General features: G+C 38.0%; 1 protein-coding gene across 3 annotated transcripts in view; it reads right to left on the bottom strand.

Annotated features, from left to right (window-relative positions):
• Nucleotides 1–22,594, bottom strand: part of KAT6A (lysine acetyltransferase 6A) — a 116,525-nt gene that overhangs the window by 23,733 nt on the left and 70,198 nt on the right. For all 3 annotated transcript variants that reach the window (XM_064272781.1, XM_064272782.1, XM_064272783.1), the window contains 2 exons: nucleotides 20,267–20,385; nucleotides 6,150–6,265 (listed from right to left, as the gene is read on the bottom strand). In XM_064272781.1, coding sequence (XP_064128851.1) covers nucleotides 6,150–6,265; nucleotides 20,267–20,385 — 235 coding nt within the window. The remainder of the gene's footprint in view (nucleotides 1–6,149; nucleotides 6,266–20,266; nucleotides 20,386–22,594) is intronic.

Here is a 22,594-nt window from a genome sequence, read left to right as displayed (position 1 = left end):
TACTTACTGTGTGCCAGGCCATGTGCTCAGTAAAACGGACATACAGTGTATATTATAAAAACAGATTCGGTGTATGTTTTTTAAGTATAAAATTATAATTTTTATTATTATTTTTTTAAGTTAGGACTTGCTACACGACACCTCCTTCCCTCCAGTCCTGAAATTCTGGCCTTTCCACCCAGTGTGAGTTGCCCTCCTCCTGGTTAAATACCACTATACTAAATCCTGTAATTCAGTGGTCTATTACTACACAACAAGTGAAATAAAAGTTCAAATATCTTCTCCAGATGTTCCATGCTGTTTATATTTATTTAATAGTCTTGTTATTTTAGTAGTAGTTTAACAGGGCTTCTTCCATAAAATGTCCCTTTCATGAGGAGCTAGGCAATAAAGTGGCTGGGTCAGTTCATCAGGTAATAGGAGGAATATAACTTAAATTAAAAATCTGTAGCTTTTATATCTATTTTAGTCTGAATTCAAAAGACTAAATCTTAAGACATGACTCTTCTGTTACGTAATACACTGCCTCTTTTATCTTCAGCACAGAGTTGGTTTCCCTGTATACTGAACTAGTCAAGTCTTGGTCACCTGAGATCTGATACAACCATTAAAAATGCATATATAAAAATACTGGCAGATGGCAAAGAATATCATTAAATAAATTACTGTATCTCATCACATATAAATATTAAGGCTGAAGGACATAAAGAACCTCAATTTGGACACCTACCCTTTAAAAATTACTCTAGAATCAAAGAAAATTATATCTGCTAACTGTATTAACACACACACACACACAAATGCCTGTTAAAGTTTTAAGGCCACACTTTTTTCAAGTTCTCCTTTAGAAGCAATTTTCAGAACACAACTATAATTTATTTGAAAACATGTAATATTCTACTAATGCTTTTCCCAAGGTGTACTTATGGAACACTGGTCCTGTATGCACTAAGCATTTCACAAGTTGAAATTATATTATCAATATAAAAGTCATTCTAAAATGAAGTACTACGTAAGTGAAACAAACCGTGATTGATGTTATAAAGCCAAGAAGCAGGAGCCAAAAGCTACAAAATCTGAAAATGAAATGCTCCCAATCATAAGCTCTGTCATCTAAAGCAGGCACCAGATGTATTAGCTGAGTCTTAACAGTGACCCACAGTGGACAATCTTCCTGAACATCTGGATTTGAGTAATTTCTTCTCAAAAGGTAAGTGGAAGCATGAGCTTGCCCCTATGTAAATGGAATTAGATGACATTACCCCTCCAACTATTCCACTACTCATCTTTATTTAGCAGTGCTAAATTCTCAATAAACAATTTTAAATTGTCACAACACAAAGATACAGAAGTAAGAATCTTTGATAAGATTCACAGTGAGGGCTAAATACAACTAAATATTCCCTATGATGTGAGTCTGAGAAACCTAAATATAATTCTGTGCTTTCTGAAATTAAAAAACAAAACAAAACACAGTGACAGGCACACTAACTTTTCCAGATTTTTGTAAAAATAAATGCTGACTTTAAAAGCATCCAATTTCACATTTAGGCTTCAATACAGAGACATAAAAATAAAGTGCAATTTATTTCCTAAGATCTATGAGCGAAGGCCTAATTTGTTTTTTGTTTTTAAGCTCTAGCAGTAAGCAAGCTGTTCAAGAAAACATAAGAAGAAATGAAATCTCTGAGTAAATTACTGCCAAGTCCTTCTCAGGTAAATTATGATTTCATGCTATTTCCTTGAAATAGCAAGATGTATGGCATTTTACTGACAATTTAAAAAAAAAAAAAAAAAAAAACTTTTTTTTTTTTTTTTTTTAGCAAACCTTACTTTGTGAAAAATAATAAAATAAAAGCAAGCATTATGATCTACTTTATTCCAATCCAGCTCCTGCTGAAAACATCCCTTACTTTATTATAACCAAGCCCACTGGAATGATGTCGTTAGTCTGAAGGGAATCATCTGGTAAACTCCTAATAGAAAAACAAAATGTTTTTTCTTTGAGTAATAGTATAGGTAGCTGCGTTTCTCTGATTGAAAAAATATGTCACAGAGAAAGAACATTAGACCACGTGAGATGAAATGTAGCTATGGAGATCATGAATACTCATAGCCTAGAGACTACTACTGGGTACCGCTTTTTGTCATCTGCTTCCTGACAGCACCTAGGCCCTGGCTATCAAACATGTGCACTGTCACTTTGACCAGGGGCATTGTGGGATATAACATCCATACTTGATGTTTATTCTAAAGTCTGCCACTACGCTGATACCCTAGCCTATGAAGTCAGGAGTGGCCACAGTTACTTGGGCTTTGGAAGCACTGCTTTCCCTTACTTCTAGGATGCTGCACATTATTTTTTCCAGAAGTTCTTACAGTATTTTCTTAGCTTTCAAACCTGGTCCAAGATAATAATAGTTTGTGTGACCTTTTTAATGTGTTAACTTGTGGTGAAAATTTAATACAACAATAAAAAGTATAACAAATATTACTTAAAGCAAAGATTATGGTACAAGCCAAATCAAGTAGGATCTACAAGCTATATGGAGTAGCACAAGCATAGTGGTCAGGGTCAGGGCTTTGTGATAAGAAAAAAAGTGGGTTTATATTCTGGTTCTAACACTTAGAAGCTGTATATATATATGGTTTTGAAACTATTTGCTGAACCTTTCTGGGCCCTAGTCTATAAATTAGAGCTAGTAGTATCCACCTCACAGAATTGTTCCAGTGATGTTTAGTCCAGTGCCAAGCTCAATATGGTAGCTACAGCTGCTATTATTTATGATTTTTTTTTAATTCTCTTTTTATCCATTTTACCTCATCATTCAAAAGTCAAAGACCTTAAGGATTCTATTTTGTATCTTCTTCAGTTAACTGGGGCTATACGTAATCTATGCATCAAATCAAGTCAGGAACAGGGTCAAAAGGCTGGGGAAACTTTGCCATCTACTCAATTACCTAGGAATTTGGTCTCCTTAGGATCCAGCATGATCTCACAGCAGAGAGGTTATCACAAAGCTAAGCAGATGGGCTCTCTATGAACCTGTCTTTGCCAAGTATGAGTATCACATGGCCCTGGCGGACAAGTTTAGTGTTAAAACTCTCGTTTATACACTCCTCGTAGTCTGAGACTCAGCCAAACTGCTCCAAATAAGGTAGTATTGTTGCTTTGTTGCTGTTGTTTTGTTTTGTAAAGCCAGGGATCCAAGATCATTTAATATACAACACATGCACAAATATTTGGATAGTATGGGAGACTCCCTAAAGCATACTCCGACTTCCCAAAAGATTTTTCCTCTTGTGATCTTTTCTTTGTTGTTTGTTTGCTCCAAATGCCCTAATCTCACATGCTTTCAGATTTGGATTTTTTTAAGTGTTTAGAATCTTTAATATGAATAATTCAGAAATAATTTAGTATAGAATAATAAATAGGCATTAACAAAACTAAGGATATAGGTTTATTATCTGGAAAATGTAAGACCGCTAAACACCTCAAGAGTCAACTCAAAGGAACTCAAAAGTAAAACAGCCCAAACTTATTAAATAAATAAATGGAGTAGTTAACAAAAATATAACAGAATTACGGACACAGAAAAATGTCTTAATTACTTTACAGGACCTTATAAAAAATTCAAGGAACTCTCCATGAGAGCAAAGAAATATATAGAAAATGTCTACAATTCCATTTAATGAAGTTGAAGAATTTCTCAGTTCCCATTCTATTTCTGCTTTCTATTATAATCCCTATTAAAATTTTTTTGTTTATTTTTCTGACAGAAATGTTTCCCCTTTCACAGATAAACAGTTCCCTCAAATCTGATTTAAAAATCAGATTGTCTAGTGACAATCTCATCAGAACAAAAAGCAACAAAAATAGTTTCAATATCATAAAAGACATAAAACAGCCTCACAGTTCCATTCTCATCGTTCTGTGAAAAGCAAATGCTAAGGCTGGCTCTCTCTTCCCATTCCCAACTGCATTCATTTCCTCTCTCACCTTAAACAGAAAAGACAAGGTGCCTGTGGTTTCGATCTAGCTAAGCTACAACAGAACCAGGTGACAGACACGTTGAACTGACTTTCTTTTTAAGTTGAGAAGTCTTGTGGTTTGGACAGCTTGCAAAGAGCTCACTAAAAAAATGGTAATAATAATTAACTTAAACTTGATGAATAAATTAACTCCTCAGCATCTTTCTACTTGATCAGACAGTATCTTGGCTATCTAGAACTCCTGAGGAATGAATTGCCTTGAATATCTGAGTTCTGTATGAGTCGGAGTTGAACTGACAGCAACGGGTTTGGGTTTTCTGGGTAGGTAGTTGAAAATTTATTGCCTTCTTTTAATATGTATATTTTAAAATATAATTTAACCTTTTCTTAACAAACTCAGGTTAATTGTTATTCCATGATATAACCAGAATGCTGCCATAAAGATCTACTACGTGTGTTTCTGGGCTAACTGTCCCTACAGTCCACAGTTCTCAATTGCTGTCTTTAATGAACTTATGTTTGCTTCCTGGAGTTCTGCTTTATCTTCTTTTCATCTCAGCTGTCACATCTTCACTGCGGTTTAGTATAAGTAATAGCATTTCTCATTTCTATTTTTCTACCTCTAATCTGTTGTACACTTAGAAAACAGGTAAGTTATTAGATTATATAGAAAGAAAAAAGATACTGAGTTTTAGTGGATGGCCCTTGTAACAACTATAACAGCTTACTCTCAGTTTATTGGAAATAATCCATATTAAAGCACTTTGCATTCTGTAAAGGACTAAATAAACATTATAATTATTTTTGCTAATATTTTGGACAGGCAGTGCTACTAGACAGGTAAAAAGTTATATGATGGAAGTACTTTAAACAGTGTTTCACACAAACAGCATCCTAATTTTTTAGTTATGGGAACACTCTGTTAAATGGGAAATTGAGATATAAATAGTTTACAGATTGAAGATAGCGTTAATGTGATTTCTATTCTTCAAATGATAAGTCAGTTTTTGTTTTTTTTTTTTTTAATTAAATGTTATTTTTCACCTCTTTTCATTTCAACCCTCAAGGAAAAAAATAATAACAGTGGACATTATGCAGTACTAACCATTTCTAAGGGATGAACATGCTTTAACTAATTTAGTGTTCACAATAACCCTTTGAGGTAAGTACTATTATCCCAATTTTAAAGAAGAGCAAACTGAGATATAGAACAGTTGGGTAGTTTCTAAGATCATGAAGCTTATAAATGCCAGAGCTGGGTCATAAAACCTATTTGGCTTCACTAAGCTTACTACCAGAAACCCTGGTGGTGTAGAGGTTAAGTGCTACAGCTGCTAACCAAAAGGTCAGGAGCTCAAATCCGCCAGATGCTCCTTGGAAACTCTATGGGGGCAGTTATACTCTGTCCTATAAGGGTCACTATGCGTCGGAATCAACTCGACTGCAACAGGTTTGATTTTTTGTTTGTTTGTTTAAGCCTACTACCTCATCCCAAAAAATGAGTGATTAATCAATCTTTAAACCAAAAAAAAAACAAAAAACCAAACCCACTGTTGTTGAGTCAATTTCAACTCATAGTGACTCTACAGGATAGAGAACTGCCCAGTACAGTTTCCAAGGAGCCACTGGTGGATTCAAACTGCTGATTTGGTTAGCAAGTGTAGTTCTTAACTAATCTATCTTTAGTAAATGGAAAATGAAAGATAAATTTAAATATCTGGAAACACAAGCTATTTATATATAATGTACATCTTAGGCCATTTGTCTAATTATTCCTGGAAAAACAAATCATTCACTACGTTTGTTAAATTTTAAAAATGCAAATCAAATCCTACTCAAAAATATAAGTTTTTTGTTTTTGTTTTTAATTCTAAGTGTAAGGAGTAAAGGTAAAATTCTCTTAAAGAATAGCATTCCCTTTTCATTTTGATCACATGTCAGGTTTCTAATTTTAAACAACAGCTTTTGGACAGCTTACAAAAAAGAAAATCTAAATCCAACTGGGATTAAGTGGCTGCCAAAGCATGCTGCTGTTATGAACCTTTTTAAGTCTCCAGATTCCACAAACGTAAAAAGACAAGCTAGACTAAAAGATCTGCAAGGTTCTAGAGTTCTGTGAATCTAAAAACAGAAGGCAAAGGGGCTCTCAAACATACCTTGAGTATTCTTGAGGATATGGGGAGGAGTACCAGGTGTGAATTTCATACTTCCCAAACTCAATGACGGAGGGACAGCGGACTTGTGGATCAGGGGGCCCAGTCACTCCAACTTTCTGCGCAGTCAAGAAATACATTACAAAAGTTAGCTAAGTTAAATACACTGAGATAGAGTTTAGAAAAAAGATCTGAATCTAAATGTTGTCTTTTCAAGATTCTACAGAAGAACCCTCCAAAAACAGCAAGAACAAGCTAACAAGTTTTGAAATAAGCTGCATTATTCTTTACACAGAGCACCCAAATGAAAACCAAAAATGCTAATAAATCTTTTAGGGCCAAATGCAGTTGTTATCACATTGCATTTTCTATATTTGATAAATAACGCTGCAAATAACTTCCTCAACTAAACTCAAAGAAAAACGACTAGCATTTGGAGATATAAGATACGGAATACACTTAGAGGAGGTGCAGGGGTGCTGCCGCACAGCTGCCCAGATTGTACATACACCATCCAATCGACTACAATGGAAACAACCCACGGAACACACAAAGCGTATACAGAAAAGAGTAACTGTCTGGTTTTGGAGAGCAGGTATTTAAGAACTATATAAAAAGAATACGACAAAACAAGTGAAGAGTCTTACTTCATTTCACACTGTCCTTAAAATTCCCTTCATTTAGTAGTTCTGCTCAGATTTGACCCACACACACACAAAAAAAAACAACTGTGTTATATACACATTTTATCCTTTTTTCTTTCTATTTATAGTTAAAACAATCTTGATGACCCATCTCATTCGTGAATAATCTTAACAGCTATACTTTATCCAAGAAAAAGGATAATGTTTAAAGTCTTTATGACTAGCTTGACTTCCATACCGGTAATACAAATATAAGTCACTGCCAAAAACTGGAAGAATCAGGTTTTAAGGCCTTAAATTCAAGGGCATTTTGATTTTCTCTGCACCAAATATAGCAACAGATTCATAAATAAATGCATAAAAACCATACATGAACATATGTATGTTTGTCTATATATGTACACGTGTGTTTATCATGAATGCTCTATAAACATTAACTGGCTTTAGAAGAGACAGAGCCTGAATTTAGCCTAAACAAATACAAATATTAGTATCTCTTCATCGAAAGAACACTCAAAATTATCTTTCAACTTTTTGCTTAAAAGATCACTGAGAGATTATAGAACATCCTTTGTTGGAACTATTACAGACACACATACCTTACAAAACTAAAAAGATCAGATTTTTATTCACTGTTTTTATATAAATTCATTTATAGGGAAGAAGCCTCTTCAACACAACTCATTTGAGAACTCTCCCTCGTCTTTCTAACTGTTCCCTTTTATAAAAGGCCAAGGGATTTATCTCAGGTTTCACACTGGAATGTAGCCAAGTGAAACCTAGATCTCTTCCTTAGACACCTCAAAACAAAAGACAAACATCTCCTGTTAGTTGGAGAAACTGTGTTATGATACCAAGGAGTACAGGGGCTCCTCCAAATGCAAACATCATAAAGGAATACATGAGACGGGTAAAATAAGATATTTTCATTTCTCACAACTTGGCAAAAAGGTTTAAAAAAGACCTTTAAAATACATTCCAGAATCAAGTACTCTAATCCACAAAGTAGCATCTTTTCATCTATCTTCACAGCTCAAAATAACTAGAAAAGCAGTACAGGAAAATATCAGAAAAACCAAATACCAGAAACCAAATCGAACTTCCTGAGGCAAGGTTCAGATAAGAAGCCCAAGAACTGAAAACATGCACCTGCTTCAGCACTGCCTGTTGTTTGAGGGCTTTCCCATCAGCTGCCCGTGGTTCTTCCAGGCGGATGCCCGAAGTGAAAGTGGATATCCAGTTCCAGTACAATTGTTTGCACATCACCACGACCAGGAGAGTCTCTATAAAACTAGACTGCAGCAGACTTCCCCGCTGCCCACACCTACCCTCACCCTTTATCACTGTGAAATGCTCTGGCACATGCGCTCATCTACCCCGTCCTCCACCGCCTCCAACTCCCTTTCTGCGAAGCCTCAAGGGCACGCATTTCCGTTTGCTGAGGTTTAGAAGTGAACAAGGCTCTACAAGGTGAGGAAACAACAGCTGCATCTAAGCTACCCGTTAACCCAGTCCTTGCCAAAAACAAACTGCCACATCTGAATTACATGGTCACATTTGTTAGGGCATTTTATTTTTAAATTTCAGTGAGAACACTCTGATGTAACATGCAAGTTTCCAAAGCTGCAGGTATCTAATATAATCAAGTGCACAAAATTTTTTTCTTTTAACTTTCAAGTTCTGCCACTTCATGTCCTCATTTTAATATGCCAAATTCTTTAAAGGATGACATGCATTCCAGGCGAGAACTGATCTTTTAATCTAAGCTAGCTAAAAGAAAAAAAACAAAACAAAACCCACTGCTGTCGAGTCGATTCCAACTGATAGCCAACCCCATAAGACAGAGAACTGCCCTATAGGGTTTCCAAGGAGCGCATGGTGGATTCAAACTGCCAATCTTTTGGTTAGTAGCTGAACTCTTAACCACTACGCCACCAGGGTTTCCAGCTAAGACAGAGGAGTACTAAAAGTACCAGTAATTGCGCTAAAGCAAAAGAAAACTTTAAATATGCCTCTTTCCAGATAATGATCCCTTAATTACTAGCAGTTTTACAAGAAAAGAAGAAATTACTCCTCTTCTGCAAAAACTCAGCTTCCATCAAATGACATACCGACTTTCGATTTCCAATATAGAGACCACTCCCTCGGTACCCCACCCCAGAGTGGTACAAACACCAAGATTACCAATGACACAGCTACAAGCCTGCTCCCTTCCCCTTGTCCTCCACTCGACAGCTCCCTCTTGATTTTCCCTTTCCATTCCCCATGGGGTTGGGGTGGGAGTAGAGGGCAGGATTGCCCCCTTACTATCAGATTGAGAATGTGAGATGTGAGAAGAGATGTCTTTATGGTATTTGAACATTTTCCCATAGAAACATAATAATAAAAAGTACTTCAGTTCATCAGGGAGTCATACCTGATGAAAGAGGTATGTAACGAGCACACATGCTCCAAAGTGGCAAAAGCACAAACTTCGGGAATAAAGAGAATCAGCATATGTGGAGTACCTACTTCTGTGTCTCATATTTGTTTTCTCATTTAATCCTCAAAAGCATCCTTCAAAGATGAAAAAATAAGACTCGGTGAGAAGCAGAATCTCAAGGGGAGAAAGAACGAGGGTGAAGCATAAAGACAGAGAGGAACAAAGTGGGCAGAGTGAGATGAGCACAGGCAGCCCTCAACAAGTGAACGTTCTGAATGTGTTTGTGTCGAAGTTTTTTTTTTTTTTTGAACTGGAATTTAGTTTTCCAATGAAATGAAACTACTAGTTCACAAACTGTTACTCAAAACCCTTGAGGTTGAGTGTGTTTTGGAATTCCGAATTTTCCAGTTTTAAAAAAGCAGAAGAGTACATACACATACCAAACCAACAGGCCAAGGAGGACCTGGGGCAGCATTCCATAATCAGACACATCATTATTTCTATAGCAAAGCATACAAATGTTCACATTAACTGGGATAAGTAGAGAATATAAAGTTTCACATCAGTTGTCAACAACTGAGTTTAGGTTAAGGAGAGGTCTTGCTACAAAATATGTAATAAAAAACTTGTTAAGTTTTCAGGTCTCTTTGCATTTCAGAATTGTGGATAAATGCTTGTGAACCTATATAAAGAATGACACCCAGCTAAGCCACAAAAGCCTATGTGACTACTGACTTCTTCCTGTCTCTTGAAACCTTCCCCCGAGCTTTTTTTATTTCTCTACACTCAGACAAGAGCCCCTGGATGGTCCAAATGGTTAAGGCGCTCAGCAGCGGACCAAAAGGCTGGCAGTTCGAATCCACTCAGAGGCATCCTGGAAGAAACTTCCGGTGATCTGCTTCCGCAAACTCAGCCACTGGAAACCCTGTGCAGCACAGCTCTACCCTGACACACGTGGGGTCGCCGTAAACTGAAACCAACTCGATGACAAGGGGCTTTTCTGGTTACACTCAGACAGTTTCTTCTCAATCTCCTTTGCTAGTTCTTTTATCATTAAACACTGGTAAAATCTAGGATTCTGCCCTTGGCCCTCTTACCTTTTCCGTCCATATAATCCAGTGATTCTGTCAACTTTTCACTCTCCTCACGCCCTCACCTCCTCTCACACAACTTAGGTTCCGAGGTCTCCCACTGTAACCTCCTCGTGGTGTATGTCCTTAACTTCTCTGCTTCTCACGCATGACCACATCTGCACGTGCACCCTCTGTGCTCATACATTCTGCCTCCCCTTAATATCATGGACAAATTGTGCTCCTATCTACGGCTAATGCCTTCCCACTTGTGCACCTGATTACATTCTCTTACCTACTCAAAGACATCATTCCAACAATTTTCCTAACTCTCTTTTAATTATCAGTTTTTCTCAAAAGCAAAAAACCAAACCCACTGCCGTCAAGTCAATTCCAACTCATAGCGACCCTATAGGACAGAACAGAGCTGCCCCATAGGGTTTCCAAGGCTGTAAATCTTTAAAGAAGCAGACTGTCACATCTTTCTCCTGCACAGCGGCTGGTGGGTTCAAACTGTTGACCTTTGGTTACCAGCCTAGAGCTTTAAAGACTGCGCCACCACTCCCATCAGCATATAAATAGCTGTTATCTCTCCTACATTAAAAAAATCTGTATGTATACCTTCATTTGTTCTCACATTTCCATTCGACTATCTTTTTCTCTGCTCTCCTTCATTGCACAACACTTCAAAAGTCACCAATAATATTTCCAACCTCACCACCACATCATAGACATTTTCTTCATGATCACCTCCATGCTGCCGTGCTACTACATCTGATGGTCAATTTTCAGTCGTCTTACTTGATCTCTTGGCAGAATTTGACAGTTGATCCCTCCTTCCTTCTTGAATTATCTTCTTCATTTAGCTTCTAAAGAACCGTACTCTCCAAGTTTTTTTTTTTCTTCCTCACTAGCCATTCCTTCTCAGTCTCTCCAACCTCTAAAAAGTTGGAATGCCCAAGGCACCTCAAAGTTCCTTTCTTCTCCCTGGGTGATCTCATCTAGTCTAATTCCTTTAAATAGCATCTACTTGCTAATGAGTCCTAAATTTAAATCCCCATCCCAGACTTGCCCTTTGAATCCCAGACACATATATTCATTGTCTACTTGTATTTCCCCTCTCGAATGTCTTATAGGCATCTAACTTAACATGTCCAAAATCAAACGCCTCATCTTCTTTTCCCCAGACCTGGTCCTCCTGTATTCTCCCCCATCTCTGTAAATGGCAACTCCATCCTTCCAATCATCATTCCCTGGCATCACCCTTGACTCTTTTTGCTTTCACAGCCATCCAATCTATCAGCATAGCCTAATGAGTCTACCTTCAAAACAGAGTTAAGAATTCCATCACTGCCACTATGGTCAAAACCACCCTCTTTCTGGCTTGGATGATCATAATAGCCTCCTCAATTCTCCCTGCTTCTACATTGCCCCCCTCAATCTACAGCGAAGCCAGAATAATCCTGTTAAAACATATGTCAGATCATTTCACTCTTCTTCCCAAAACTCTCCGAGAGTTCCTATCTCACTCAGAGGAAAAGCCAAGTCCTTACAGGCCTAAAAGACCCTACAAACTCTGGCTTCACATTACCCGTCCTCATCATCTACTGTTCTCCCTGACTTACTCGGCTCCAACCACACTGGTTTTGCCTGTGCCAAACACAAATCCCATTTCAGTACATTTGCATTTCTTGCTCCCCTGCCTGGAATGCTATTCTCTCTGATATCCACGTGGTTCAATCCCTCATCTCCTTCAGGTCTTTGTCAAATATCAGTTGAAAACTACACACCACCTGTCATCTCCCTCTGAATTCTCTCACTTCCCAGCTTTTTCTCCACAATGCTTGCTACCATATAACATACCTTTTACCTCATCCCCACCCCAACTAAAGCATAAGCTCCTGAAAATAAGAATTTTTTAATGGGTTTTGTTAATTTCTGTATCTTCAGTACCTGGTACATTAGGTAACCAGTGCTCAATAATATTTTTTGTTACATGAATGGGCAATCTTATCTTTAATAACAACTTTAGCTATTACCTATGTGGTTTCAACTACTACCAGTATGCTGATAACTTGGCAAATCTCCTACCAAGAGTCCTCCTGAGCTCCAAATCCATATATAAGACAGTTCACAAAAATTTTCCATTTTAGACGTCACATAAGCCCACAACCATGTAAACATGGTCTCTTCCTCCATTCAAACAAGCTCCTTTTCCCAGATTCCCAAGTTTGGAATCATCATCTACTCAAAACAGAAGAATGCTGGGAAACCTACTTGATTCCTCCCTCTTCTTCAGCCCCAACTCCCACCAACACCCTATCTTTTCCATTTTATCCTAAATCTTGCTCAAATCTCTGTCTACTGCCTATCTCCTCTGCCTTCACATAGGCCCTTATCACTTCTGATTCGATTGTAATCACCAGATTGACTGGTAGGCATCTTTGTTCAGGTTTTCTCCAATCCACTGCTCACCAGAGATAAATTTCTAAAATGTAAATGATCATGTCACTTTCTTTGTGAAAATTCTTCAGTAATTCCTCAAGAAATATTTAACTACTTTAAAGGGCTACTTTAACTACAAGGTAAAACACAAACTCTTTAGTATAGAATATAGGATTTTCAAGATCTGATTCATACTTAACTTCCCAAACTCATCTCCTAACTTGAACTCCAGCCAAATACTTGCAGCAGCTCCAAGAAGTCCACAAACTTTCTTACACCCAAACTGTTCTCTCCATTTGAAATGCCTTTCTCCTCTTATCCAATAGTAAATTCTTACTTATTCCTTCAACACACTGCTCAAATGCCACCTTCGCTATGAAGATTCTCCTAAAATCTGTATCTAGCTGTCTTCCTGTTTCTATAGCATTTTATGCACACTTCTATGGTAGCATTACACTGTACTTAGCAATCTGGCGTCAGACCGCATGGGCTGAAATACTGACTCTGATACTTAATAACTACATAACCCTGGGTAAGATAATCATTTCAAAGCTTCAATTTCTTCATCTGTAAAATCAGGGCAAATCATAACAGGGATGTATTAAATACTTGCCATAGTAACCAGCACATAGTAAAAGGGTACCTATTACTAATCACACGGCTTTAGTTACTTGTTTATAAATGTCTCCTCAACTAGACAATGAGCTACTAGACGGGAGAGATGCATTTTCTAGTTATTTCTGTATTCCTAGCACCTGACACTAAGATAACTAGCGAAAGTGCTTACTAAATGCATATGTGCTGCCCAAGGGTGGGTTATGCAATAAGCAAGGTAAGCACAGTGCTTACCTTGCTTACCAGAGCATCCATAGTGAACAATTTCACATGGGTTTCACCATATCAAAGATCAAAGATGTGGTGAAACCCATGTGAAACTGCTCACTACAGATTAGTAAACAAAGCTCATGCATACTTTGCTTGCTGCGTCACGCATCTCTGTAAGGGACTCTAAATTTTAAAACATGCTTTGATTCTGTAGGAAGGTGCTATGGGGTTGGGAGAGAGACAAGTTCCAGCCATACATAGAAGCAGAATCTCTGATGTGGTAAAAAAAAAAAAAAATGAAACTGTTCACTACAAATGATCTGGTAAGCAAGGTAAGCACCGTCCTTATCTTGCCTATTGGATAATCTGGCCCTGGCCCGCCGCCCTAAGTGCTTTGCAAATATTGACTCATGTAATCCTCTGGACAGACCTAGAAAGTAATTTCCTTAACCAAGGCCACTAAGCAGAGATAGGATTTAAACCCAGAGAGGTTGTTCTAGTACCTAGGCTGTTAACCACTGGATTAATAAATATTTAGTAAAGTTGTGCTAAATCAAAAAAGGAACCCTGGTGGCACAGTGGTTAGGTGCTCGGCTGCTAACCGAAAGGTCAGCAGTTCCAACACACCAGCTGCTCCACAGGAGAAAGACGTGAGACTCTGCTTCAATAAAGATTTACAGACTTGGAAACTCTACAGGGCAGTTCTACTCTGTCTTACAGGGTCACTATGAGTCGGAATCAACTTGATAACAACAAGTTTCGTTTGGTTTTTGGGTGCTAAATCATGAAACAAATGAACCCAAATAAATCTAAGCAGTCTTTAAATATGTGATTTATAATTCATAGGTATATGCCTTAAGAGACTAAAAGAGCCCCTACTCACCATCCTAAGTTCATGAGTATTACAAAGGAATGAATCCAACAACAAAATATACATAGAAATTTTTAAAAGTCACAAGTATTCCTTGTAATCCTGGTATACCAAGATTAATGTCCTCTTATTGTTATTGTAAGGGGCCCTGTAGCACGATGGATTAAGATCATGTTACTGTCATGGACTAAACTGTGTCCCCCAAAAATATGGTCAACTTGGTTGGGCCATAATTCCAAGTATTGTGTAGTTGCCCTCCATTTTGTGACTGTAATTTTCCTATGTGTTGTAAATCCTAATCTCTGCCTGTGGTTAATGAGGCAAGATTAGATTATGTTAAAGAGGATTGGGGTGGGACTGTAACACCCTTACTAAGGTCACATCCCTAATCCAATATAAAGGGAGTTTTCCTTGGGTGTGGCCTGCACCACCTTTTATCTTACTAGAGATAAAAGGGAAATGAGCAGAGAGTGGGGGACCTCATACCACCAAGAAAGCAGCACCAAGAGCACGGTGCGTCCTTTGGACCCAGGGTTCCCGCACAAAGAAGCCCCTGGTCCTGGGAAAGGTTGATGAGAAGGACCTTCCTCCAGAGCTGACAGAGAAAAGCCTTCACCTGAAGCTGATGCCCGGAGTTTGGCCTTCTAGCCTACTAGACTGTGAGAAAATAAATTTCTCTTTGTTAAAGCCATCCACTTGTGATATGTTACAGCAGCACTAGATAACTAAGACACTAACCAAAAGGTTAGCGATTCAAACTCACCAGCCACTCAGCGGGAGAAAGATGTGGCAGTCTGCTTCCGTGAAGATTACAGCCTTGGAAACCCTACGGGGCAGTTCTACTCTGTTCTACAGGGTGGCTATGAGTTGAGATCAACTCAATGGCAATGGGTTTGGTATCTGGTTTCGGTTGTTGCTGCTGCTAGGTGCTGTCAAGTCAATTTCAACTCACAGAGACCTCACAGAGTTTTTTAGGCTGTAATCTTTATGGGAGCTGATCTCCAGGTCCTTCTCCCAGGGGCTGACTGCTGAACAGACCATCAATTGCTTCATCAATTGAAGCTTAAGGAAATTAAAACAAGTCGACGAGCTAAAGTATAACACTGAGTATATCCCACCTGAGTTTAGAGACCATCTCAAGAACAGATTAGATGCACTAAACACTAATGACAGAAGACCAGATGAGTTGTAGGATGACATCAAGGCCATCACATATGAAAAAAGGAAAGACCAAAATGGATGTCAGAAGAGGCTCTGAAACTTGCTCTTGAATGTTGAGTAGCCAAAGCAAATGGAAGAAATGATGAAGTAAAAGAGCTGAACAAAGATTTCAAAAGGCAGCTCAAGAAGACAAAGTGAAGTATTATAATGAAATGTGCAAAGACCTGGAGTTAGAAAACCAACAGGAAAGAACACACTCAGCATTTCTCAAGCTGAAAGAACTGAAGGCAAAATTCAAGCTTCGAGTTGCAATTCTGAAGGATTGTACGCGCATTGCGTTGGGCAAATCTGCTGCAAAGGACCTCTTTAAAGTGTTGAAAAGCAAAGATGTCACACCTTGAAGACTAAGGTGTGCCTGACCCAAGCCATGATATTTTCAATCCCATCATACGCATGTGAAAGCTGGACAACGAATAAGGAAAACCAAAGAAGAACTGACCACCTTTGAATTGTGGTCTTGGCGAGGAATACTGAATATACCATGGACTGCCAAAAGAACGAACAAATCTGTCTTGGAAGAAGCACAACCAGAATGCTCCTTGGAAGAAAGGATGGTGAGAAACATTAGCCTTCTTTCAGTTCCTCAAATTTACCAAGTTCTTTCATACCTCAAGACATTTACACGGGCAGTCCCTCTGTGTCTATCTAGAACATCCTTCCCTCCAGTGTTTGGCCTTGCTGACTTTCTACTCATCTTTTAATCTTAGTGTAAATTATTACTTCCTCAAAAGATCCTTCCTTTCTCTCATACCTATCAACCCCAGCCTCCAGCAATCCAGATCAGAATATGATATAATCTCTCACTGCATTTTTATTTTCTTCATGCTACCTATCAGCCTGTAATTATATAATTGTTTATTGTCTGTCTCACGTATGAGACTGAAATCTTTATGAAGGCAGAGTCTGTGCCTCTTTGTTCACCCTATAGCTCTCTAGTGGGAGCCCTGGTGGTAAAAAGGTTAAGTATTTGGCTGCTCACCAAAAGGTTGGTGGTTTGAACCAACCCAGAAGCCTCTAGGAGAAAGACATGGCGATCTGCTTCCATAAAGATTACAGCCTAGAAAACCCTATGGGGCAGTTCTACTCTGCCACGTGTGGTCACTATGAGTAGAAATTGATTTGACAGCATCTAACAACAGCACCATCACAGCTCTAGTACCATGTCAGGCACACCGAATACTAAACAAATGATGGTGATGGGGAAGTATCACCATCATCAAAATTTTAGTGCACTGCCCATGAAGATAAGCATAAATTAGACTTCCAATATCTGTTTATTGCCTTAGTGCCAGATACATACACAGACAATCAAGGGTTTAATAAAATGCTGAAACACACAATTAGCCAGATTAGTGTCAATATAAATTTATATTGTCTGCTTAGCATGACTTAGTACTCCTTTTAACTCTCCCTAGTCAGCTTTCTCTTCATACCCCCTTTCAATTCCTGTCCCATTTCTCCCAGCAAAAACAAATTTCATTCACATCCATTCACTGAACAAATATTTACTACACACTATCTATTCCAAGCACTCAGTATACAGCAGTGACCAAAAAAAAAAAAAAAAAAAAAGCCCTTGCATTAATGAAGGCACTTACACTCTAGCAATATTTAATATTCAAGTGGTGCTAAGTACTATTTAGAAAAAGCAAGCAGGTAAGGGGATAGAGCGCGATAAGGTGGGGGTGAAAGTATGCTATTTTCATTTGTGTAGCCAGGGAAGGAGTCTCTAATAAGGTGACATATGAGCAGAGACCTAAATGGAGTGAGCCAATTGGATATCTAGACTAGAGAAAAGGCAATCCAGGCAGAGGGAAGAGCTTAAGTGCAAAGGCTCCAAGGCAGGTGTGTGCTTGATGTGTTCAAGGAGGAGGAGGCGGCCTTGGCTGGCGCAGGGTGAACAAGAGCAAGAGTGGGAGAAGAGCAGCCAAAGAGGGGGGCAGGAGCAAGATCATACATGGCCTTGGGGACAAGAGTAAGGACTTTGGTTTTTAAAAATTCTAAGCAAGACTGGAAGACATTGGAGGTTTTTTGAGCAGATGAGTTGTATGAACCAACTTACATTAGAAAATAATCATTCTTGCACATTGTGTGAAGAATATACACTAGAGATTTGGGTAAAAGGCAAAAGCAGAAGAAAGGAGTTTAGTCTGGGAGCTATTACTATAGGCCAGGCAAGAAATGATGGAAGCTTGGACTAAGGTGGTAAAGGTAGAAGTGGTAAGAAGTAGTCATATTCTGTAGGATTTGGTGGGGGATTGAATGTGGAGTATTAGACAAAAAAACATCAAGGATGACACCTCTGCGGACCTGGACAAATAAAGATACAACTGCCATTTACTCTCATTCTCTACTGAAAGGAACCAGGGCTCCCTGGAGTAATGATTGACTCTAGGGCTAGAACAGTAAGAGCCTAGAATATCTTGCTGTGGCCAATAGTAAGTAAGAATGATGGAGACATGTCAAAAAGACACAGAACTGACTTGAAGAGGCTCCCCATGGCCAATCTGGAACATTCTGAACATCAAAATAAACACTAATAGTAATGGATTATAGTCCATGAAATAAGAATCTATGCATCTAAATAAACTGACTAAATAAATGGGGAGGAGGGAAAGCTCTTCCTTACAGGGGAGTACCAATTGATAAATACAGACAAAATAATGGAATTAGAAAATCATCTGTCTGACAACCAACAAAGTAATTGTTTCAGGTAAGAATAAAACTAGTGGGAAAAAGTGTGATGAGAAACAAGATATTTTTATAGTCTCAAAGTATGTCCCCACAAGATTCTTAATTACAGAAAAGGAGTAATAACTGTAAGGGAGAAACCTACCAGAATATTACCGTAACCAAATGGTCAAAGTTAACATCACCTGTAATAGAACAGACACACACTATGTGCCTCCTGATACGAGGTACTGAGAAGGACACATTGTATCTCTGGTATTCCTGTCAAAAATGCAATATCTGAATCTAATCATTATGACAACAGGTTCAAAGTGATGGATATTTCACCAAATAAATGGCCTCAACTTTTTGAAAGTCTCATGGTCAACAAGACAAAGAAAGTCTGGTAACTATTCAAGATTAAAGGAAACTAAAGACACATGACAACTAACTGAAACACACGATCCTGGACCAGACAGTGCTGTAAAGGACACTACAACTGGTAAAATCTGAACCAAGTGTGTAGATTTGATAATTATCACCTAATCATTAGATAATAAGCCTATATTAAAGTTCTGATTTGATTATTATACTGTGTTTATGTCCTTGTTTTTAGGAAATACACACAAATATTTAGGGGTAAAGGGGCATTAGCATTATGTCTGCATTTACTCCTGAACAGCTGAGAGAAAAAAATGTGCGTGTATATTCCAATCAGGACGAACTAACTACTCCCTCCTTTAAACTCTATGTAGATTTTTAATATAAACTTATAATACTCTGCTTTACTTATTGGTGGGAAAGGAAACAGATTTTGAGAGGTTAAGCAACTTGCCCAAAGTAGGAGTCAGTAAATGACAGACTAAGACTTGATCCCAGGTTTATCTGACTCAAAGTCAATACTCTGTTAAATCCCAGTATGATAGAATGCTAAGTAAGTGCTTCCTTAGTGTTAATACTGGTTTTAACTTTCAAGAGTACTCACACAATGAGGCACAGTCTATGCACCAACGGCTTTCTTAATTCAAAGAGTTCACCTAGTATTTTGGGAAGGAACAAGAATCCCCAGAATCAATCCTATAAATTCTTGCTTTCAAGATGAGAGACAAAGAGAACTCAAGAGAAGTCAACTTGACTTACATAGTGAATAGCAAAGAAGGAAAAGAGAGAATGACCATGATCTAGAAGAGCCTTTACAATACAGTCCCTGCTGACTTTTCCAACTCATCTTCTGCCACTCTCCACACCCTGTATTCTTTACCCTAAACCACTTTAATTCCCACAATTAAGCAAGTCTTTGCACTCGCTTTTCCTTCATGTTATATGGGGCTCTATTCCTTGTCATCCTGATAAACTCTCACATAAACTTTAAGACCAGCTCAAATAGTATTTTCCCACAATGATGGCTTCTCTGGCCTCCCCAAGCAGAGGTAGATGCTTGCTCCCCTCATCTCTCAAAAACCCATGTACTCTAAACCTGTACTTTTCACATTAATGTAATTATTCATGTCTCTCCTAAGGGGAGGAATTCTGCCATTCATTTGGAACATTATATGCTTATATCTTGCCATGTGTCAGAAAGGATTAAGGCAGAAGCATGTAATAAATATTTCTTGAATTAGTTAATATGGGTGCTTTATCACTCAAGAGAAGCTTGTTTTTTCTTTTTGCTCAAATGCCAAACTTTTCTTCATATGTAAGAAAGAAAATAAATAAACCAAGCTCATTTAATACTGACAGTCAAAGTATTGTGTTTATCTGCAAAACCAAGGCAGTTTCCATAGTTTGAAAGGAACGCCCTAACTACAGAACTAATTACAGCCACAAACCACACCTATTTGCAGATCAGACGCATAAGCTGCTGTTGCTGCCTTACCCACAATTTAATTACTCCTCTGGTTCTCATCCATGAACAAATGGCTTTACTGTCCAACGTGACCATCCAACTTTACCTGCAGTGCTTGTTCTTGGATATCACGAAATAATTCCATGTCTTTCTCCGTCATCACTTCCTGACTCCCAAAAAGCCGCTCCTCACTTTCTTGTTTGCCATCCCAGCCATCCTGATTGTCTGTACATAAAGAAAGAGCTCACATGTTATTAGTACGATATTTAGTTTAATACATGAACTAGAAATATTTTCAAAAGCCTTTACTTCCATTTGAAGACCCTAATATCACTTATGTAACAAAGACGAGTATAGCATTAAACTATTTCCTAGAAAGACAGTACTCAACAAAGAATGTATATATATTATATCTGTGTTAACAGTGAAAATCCTGAATTGTTTTAAAGCTTCTTTAAAAAGCTCATAACTAAATTTAAACTTCATTAAAAGAGATTATATTTATATATTATAATACATTCAAAAACAGAATGGGAAGAGGACATAAGGAGTATAAAATCTATGTTGAAATTGTAAGAATATGGCACTTGTAGTACGGTTTAACATGTCGATATTCAATTATTGTTTTTTCATTCTTTGGTATTATAGAAGAAATTTGAGGGTAAGCAAGACATAATTTTTATTACCTAGGAGTCTGAATCAACTCCAGGGCAGTGGGTTTGGGTTTGTTTGTTCATTTTTTCGTTTAGGAGCAAAACAGGGAAATTTGCTCCTTTTTAAAATCTCAATGATCTTGCAATCTTCACAAGGTCAATACATTCTTATTTCAGCAAAAAGATAATCTTCAAAATAGCTACCTTAACTGATGTCAGGAAGTACTAGCTCCCCTCACATTCTGGGTGCCCTTTTAAAGCACAAGCTCCACAAACCTGAGGATCACAGATGATAATCCTCGGGGTAAAGAGGAGAAATTATGATAACCATCCACTAAATGACGCATCTTCCTCAAATGGGCAAAGAAATTAGTGAAGGGAGTGTTTGGGAATTATGTAGATCATTATCCTTGGCATTTGAAGATGGCACTGCTGATGACATCATTTCCTCTGTGTTAGTATGGCTGAAAAGACCAATTAATGACAGACAGTTCTTTTCAAATCAACTGCAGGTATAGGCTGTCTGTTATTTAATACAAGAAGAAAAAAAGGACAATATTCTCAAACTTAGGAAAAAAAGTATAATCTAAAGATACTACGTGACTTTACTGCCCCCTAGTGCATGACACAGAAGGATGCAGGCACAGATAGTAACAGCATTCAGTAGCAGTCAATCAAATACACAAATCATTCCTTTAAACTCTACAATTCATAAAGAAAATGACAGAGTCAATTAAAGCAACAGCTCACACCAAGGCCTAAAGCTCAATATTGGTTCTCCATATACTTCATACATTTGCTCCAACAATTTCTATTTCTAAAACTTTGCAGTAAATTTTTCTGATAATCTATCACCAATGCAAATCAATAAAATTGCACTGGATCAATGGTTAATTCAAAAATGCCTTTCATTAGGATTTGCTTACTGAGATTCTTTCCTTAACGGCTTGCATATTTTCTTAGATGAACGTGCTCAAACTGGGGCTGTCTACGATTTACATGGCTGATAAAGACATGAAAAGTACCTGAGAGTTTAAAGAATAATTAGTTTATTGCCACGCTGGGAAAAGCCAATCAATAAAGCATGAAAAGGGGGACCTGATGATGAGGATTTCCTCTCCTGCTGGGGACCAATCAGCCACTGATATAAGCAGGAATGAGGAAGCAATGAATCCAATCACTTATCAATGGGACATTGAGGGGGCAAGGGGAAATCAAAGTTAAGAAATTCTGTTACAGTAGATGAGACACTATACCTTTGGCCCTTGTGATCCAAGAGTTTATTCGCATTCTCCTATTTTCCCTAGACCCCTTCCTATTGCCATCACAAGGTTAGGTCCTCTAAACTCAAGGCACAGCAATGAGACTATTTACGTTTTTCTTATCTGGACAGCTAAACAAATTCTTTTCCTCTGCTTTGAAGGTCTAGAGCTGTGGTTCCCTCTCACTCTCTTCCTTTGTCTCCGGTCTCTTCTTCACTCATTCCCTTTCTCTCTCACTTTTTAAAGGTAATTCATGAAAAATTACAACTATTCCTGACAAGATCTGAAACAGAGAAATCAATGACTTTATCATATTTGCATATATTTGGTCTTGCCTTATACTTAGATCAACAGCATTTTACCCACCTCTATTCTTTCCAATGTCCTTATTAGAATAAAGCGAACATCATGATGCTCATGACATGATACATCTAGTAATTTATGAAGTGTAAAGTTATCCCTGATTCAAGGTTTATACCTCCAAATACTTGCAGGCAGATTCTCTGTGGCTCTCCCAAG

The sequence above is a fragment of the Loxodonta africana genome, chromosome 19 (genome assembly GCF_030014295.1).
Source record: "Loxodonta africana isolate mLoxAfr1 chromosome 19, mLoxAfr1.hap2, whole genome shotgun sequence".
Lineage (NCBI taxonomy): Eukaryota > Metazoa > Chordata > Mammalia > Proboscidea > Elephantidae > Loxodonta > Loxodonta africana.
Note: the sequence above shows the minus strand (reverse complement) of the source record. Positions and strands in the feature narration are given on the sequence as shown.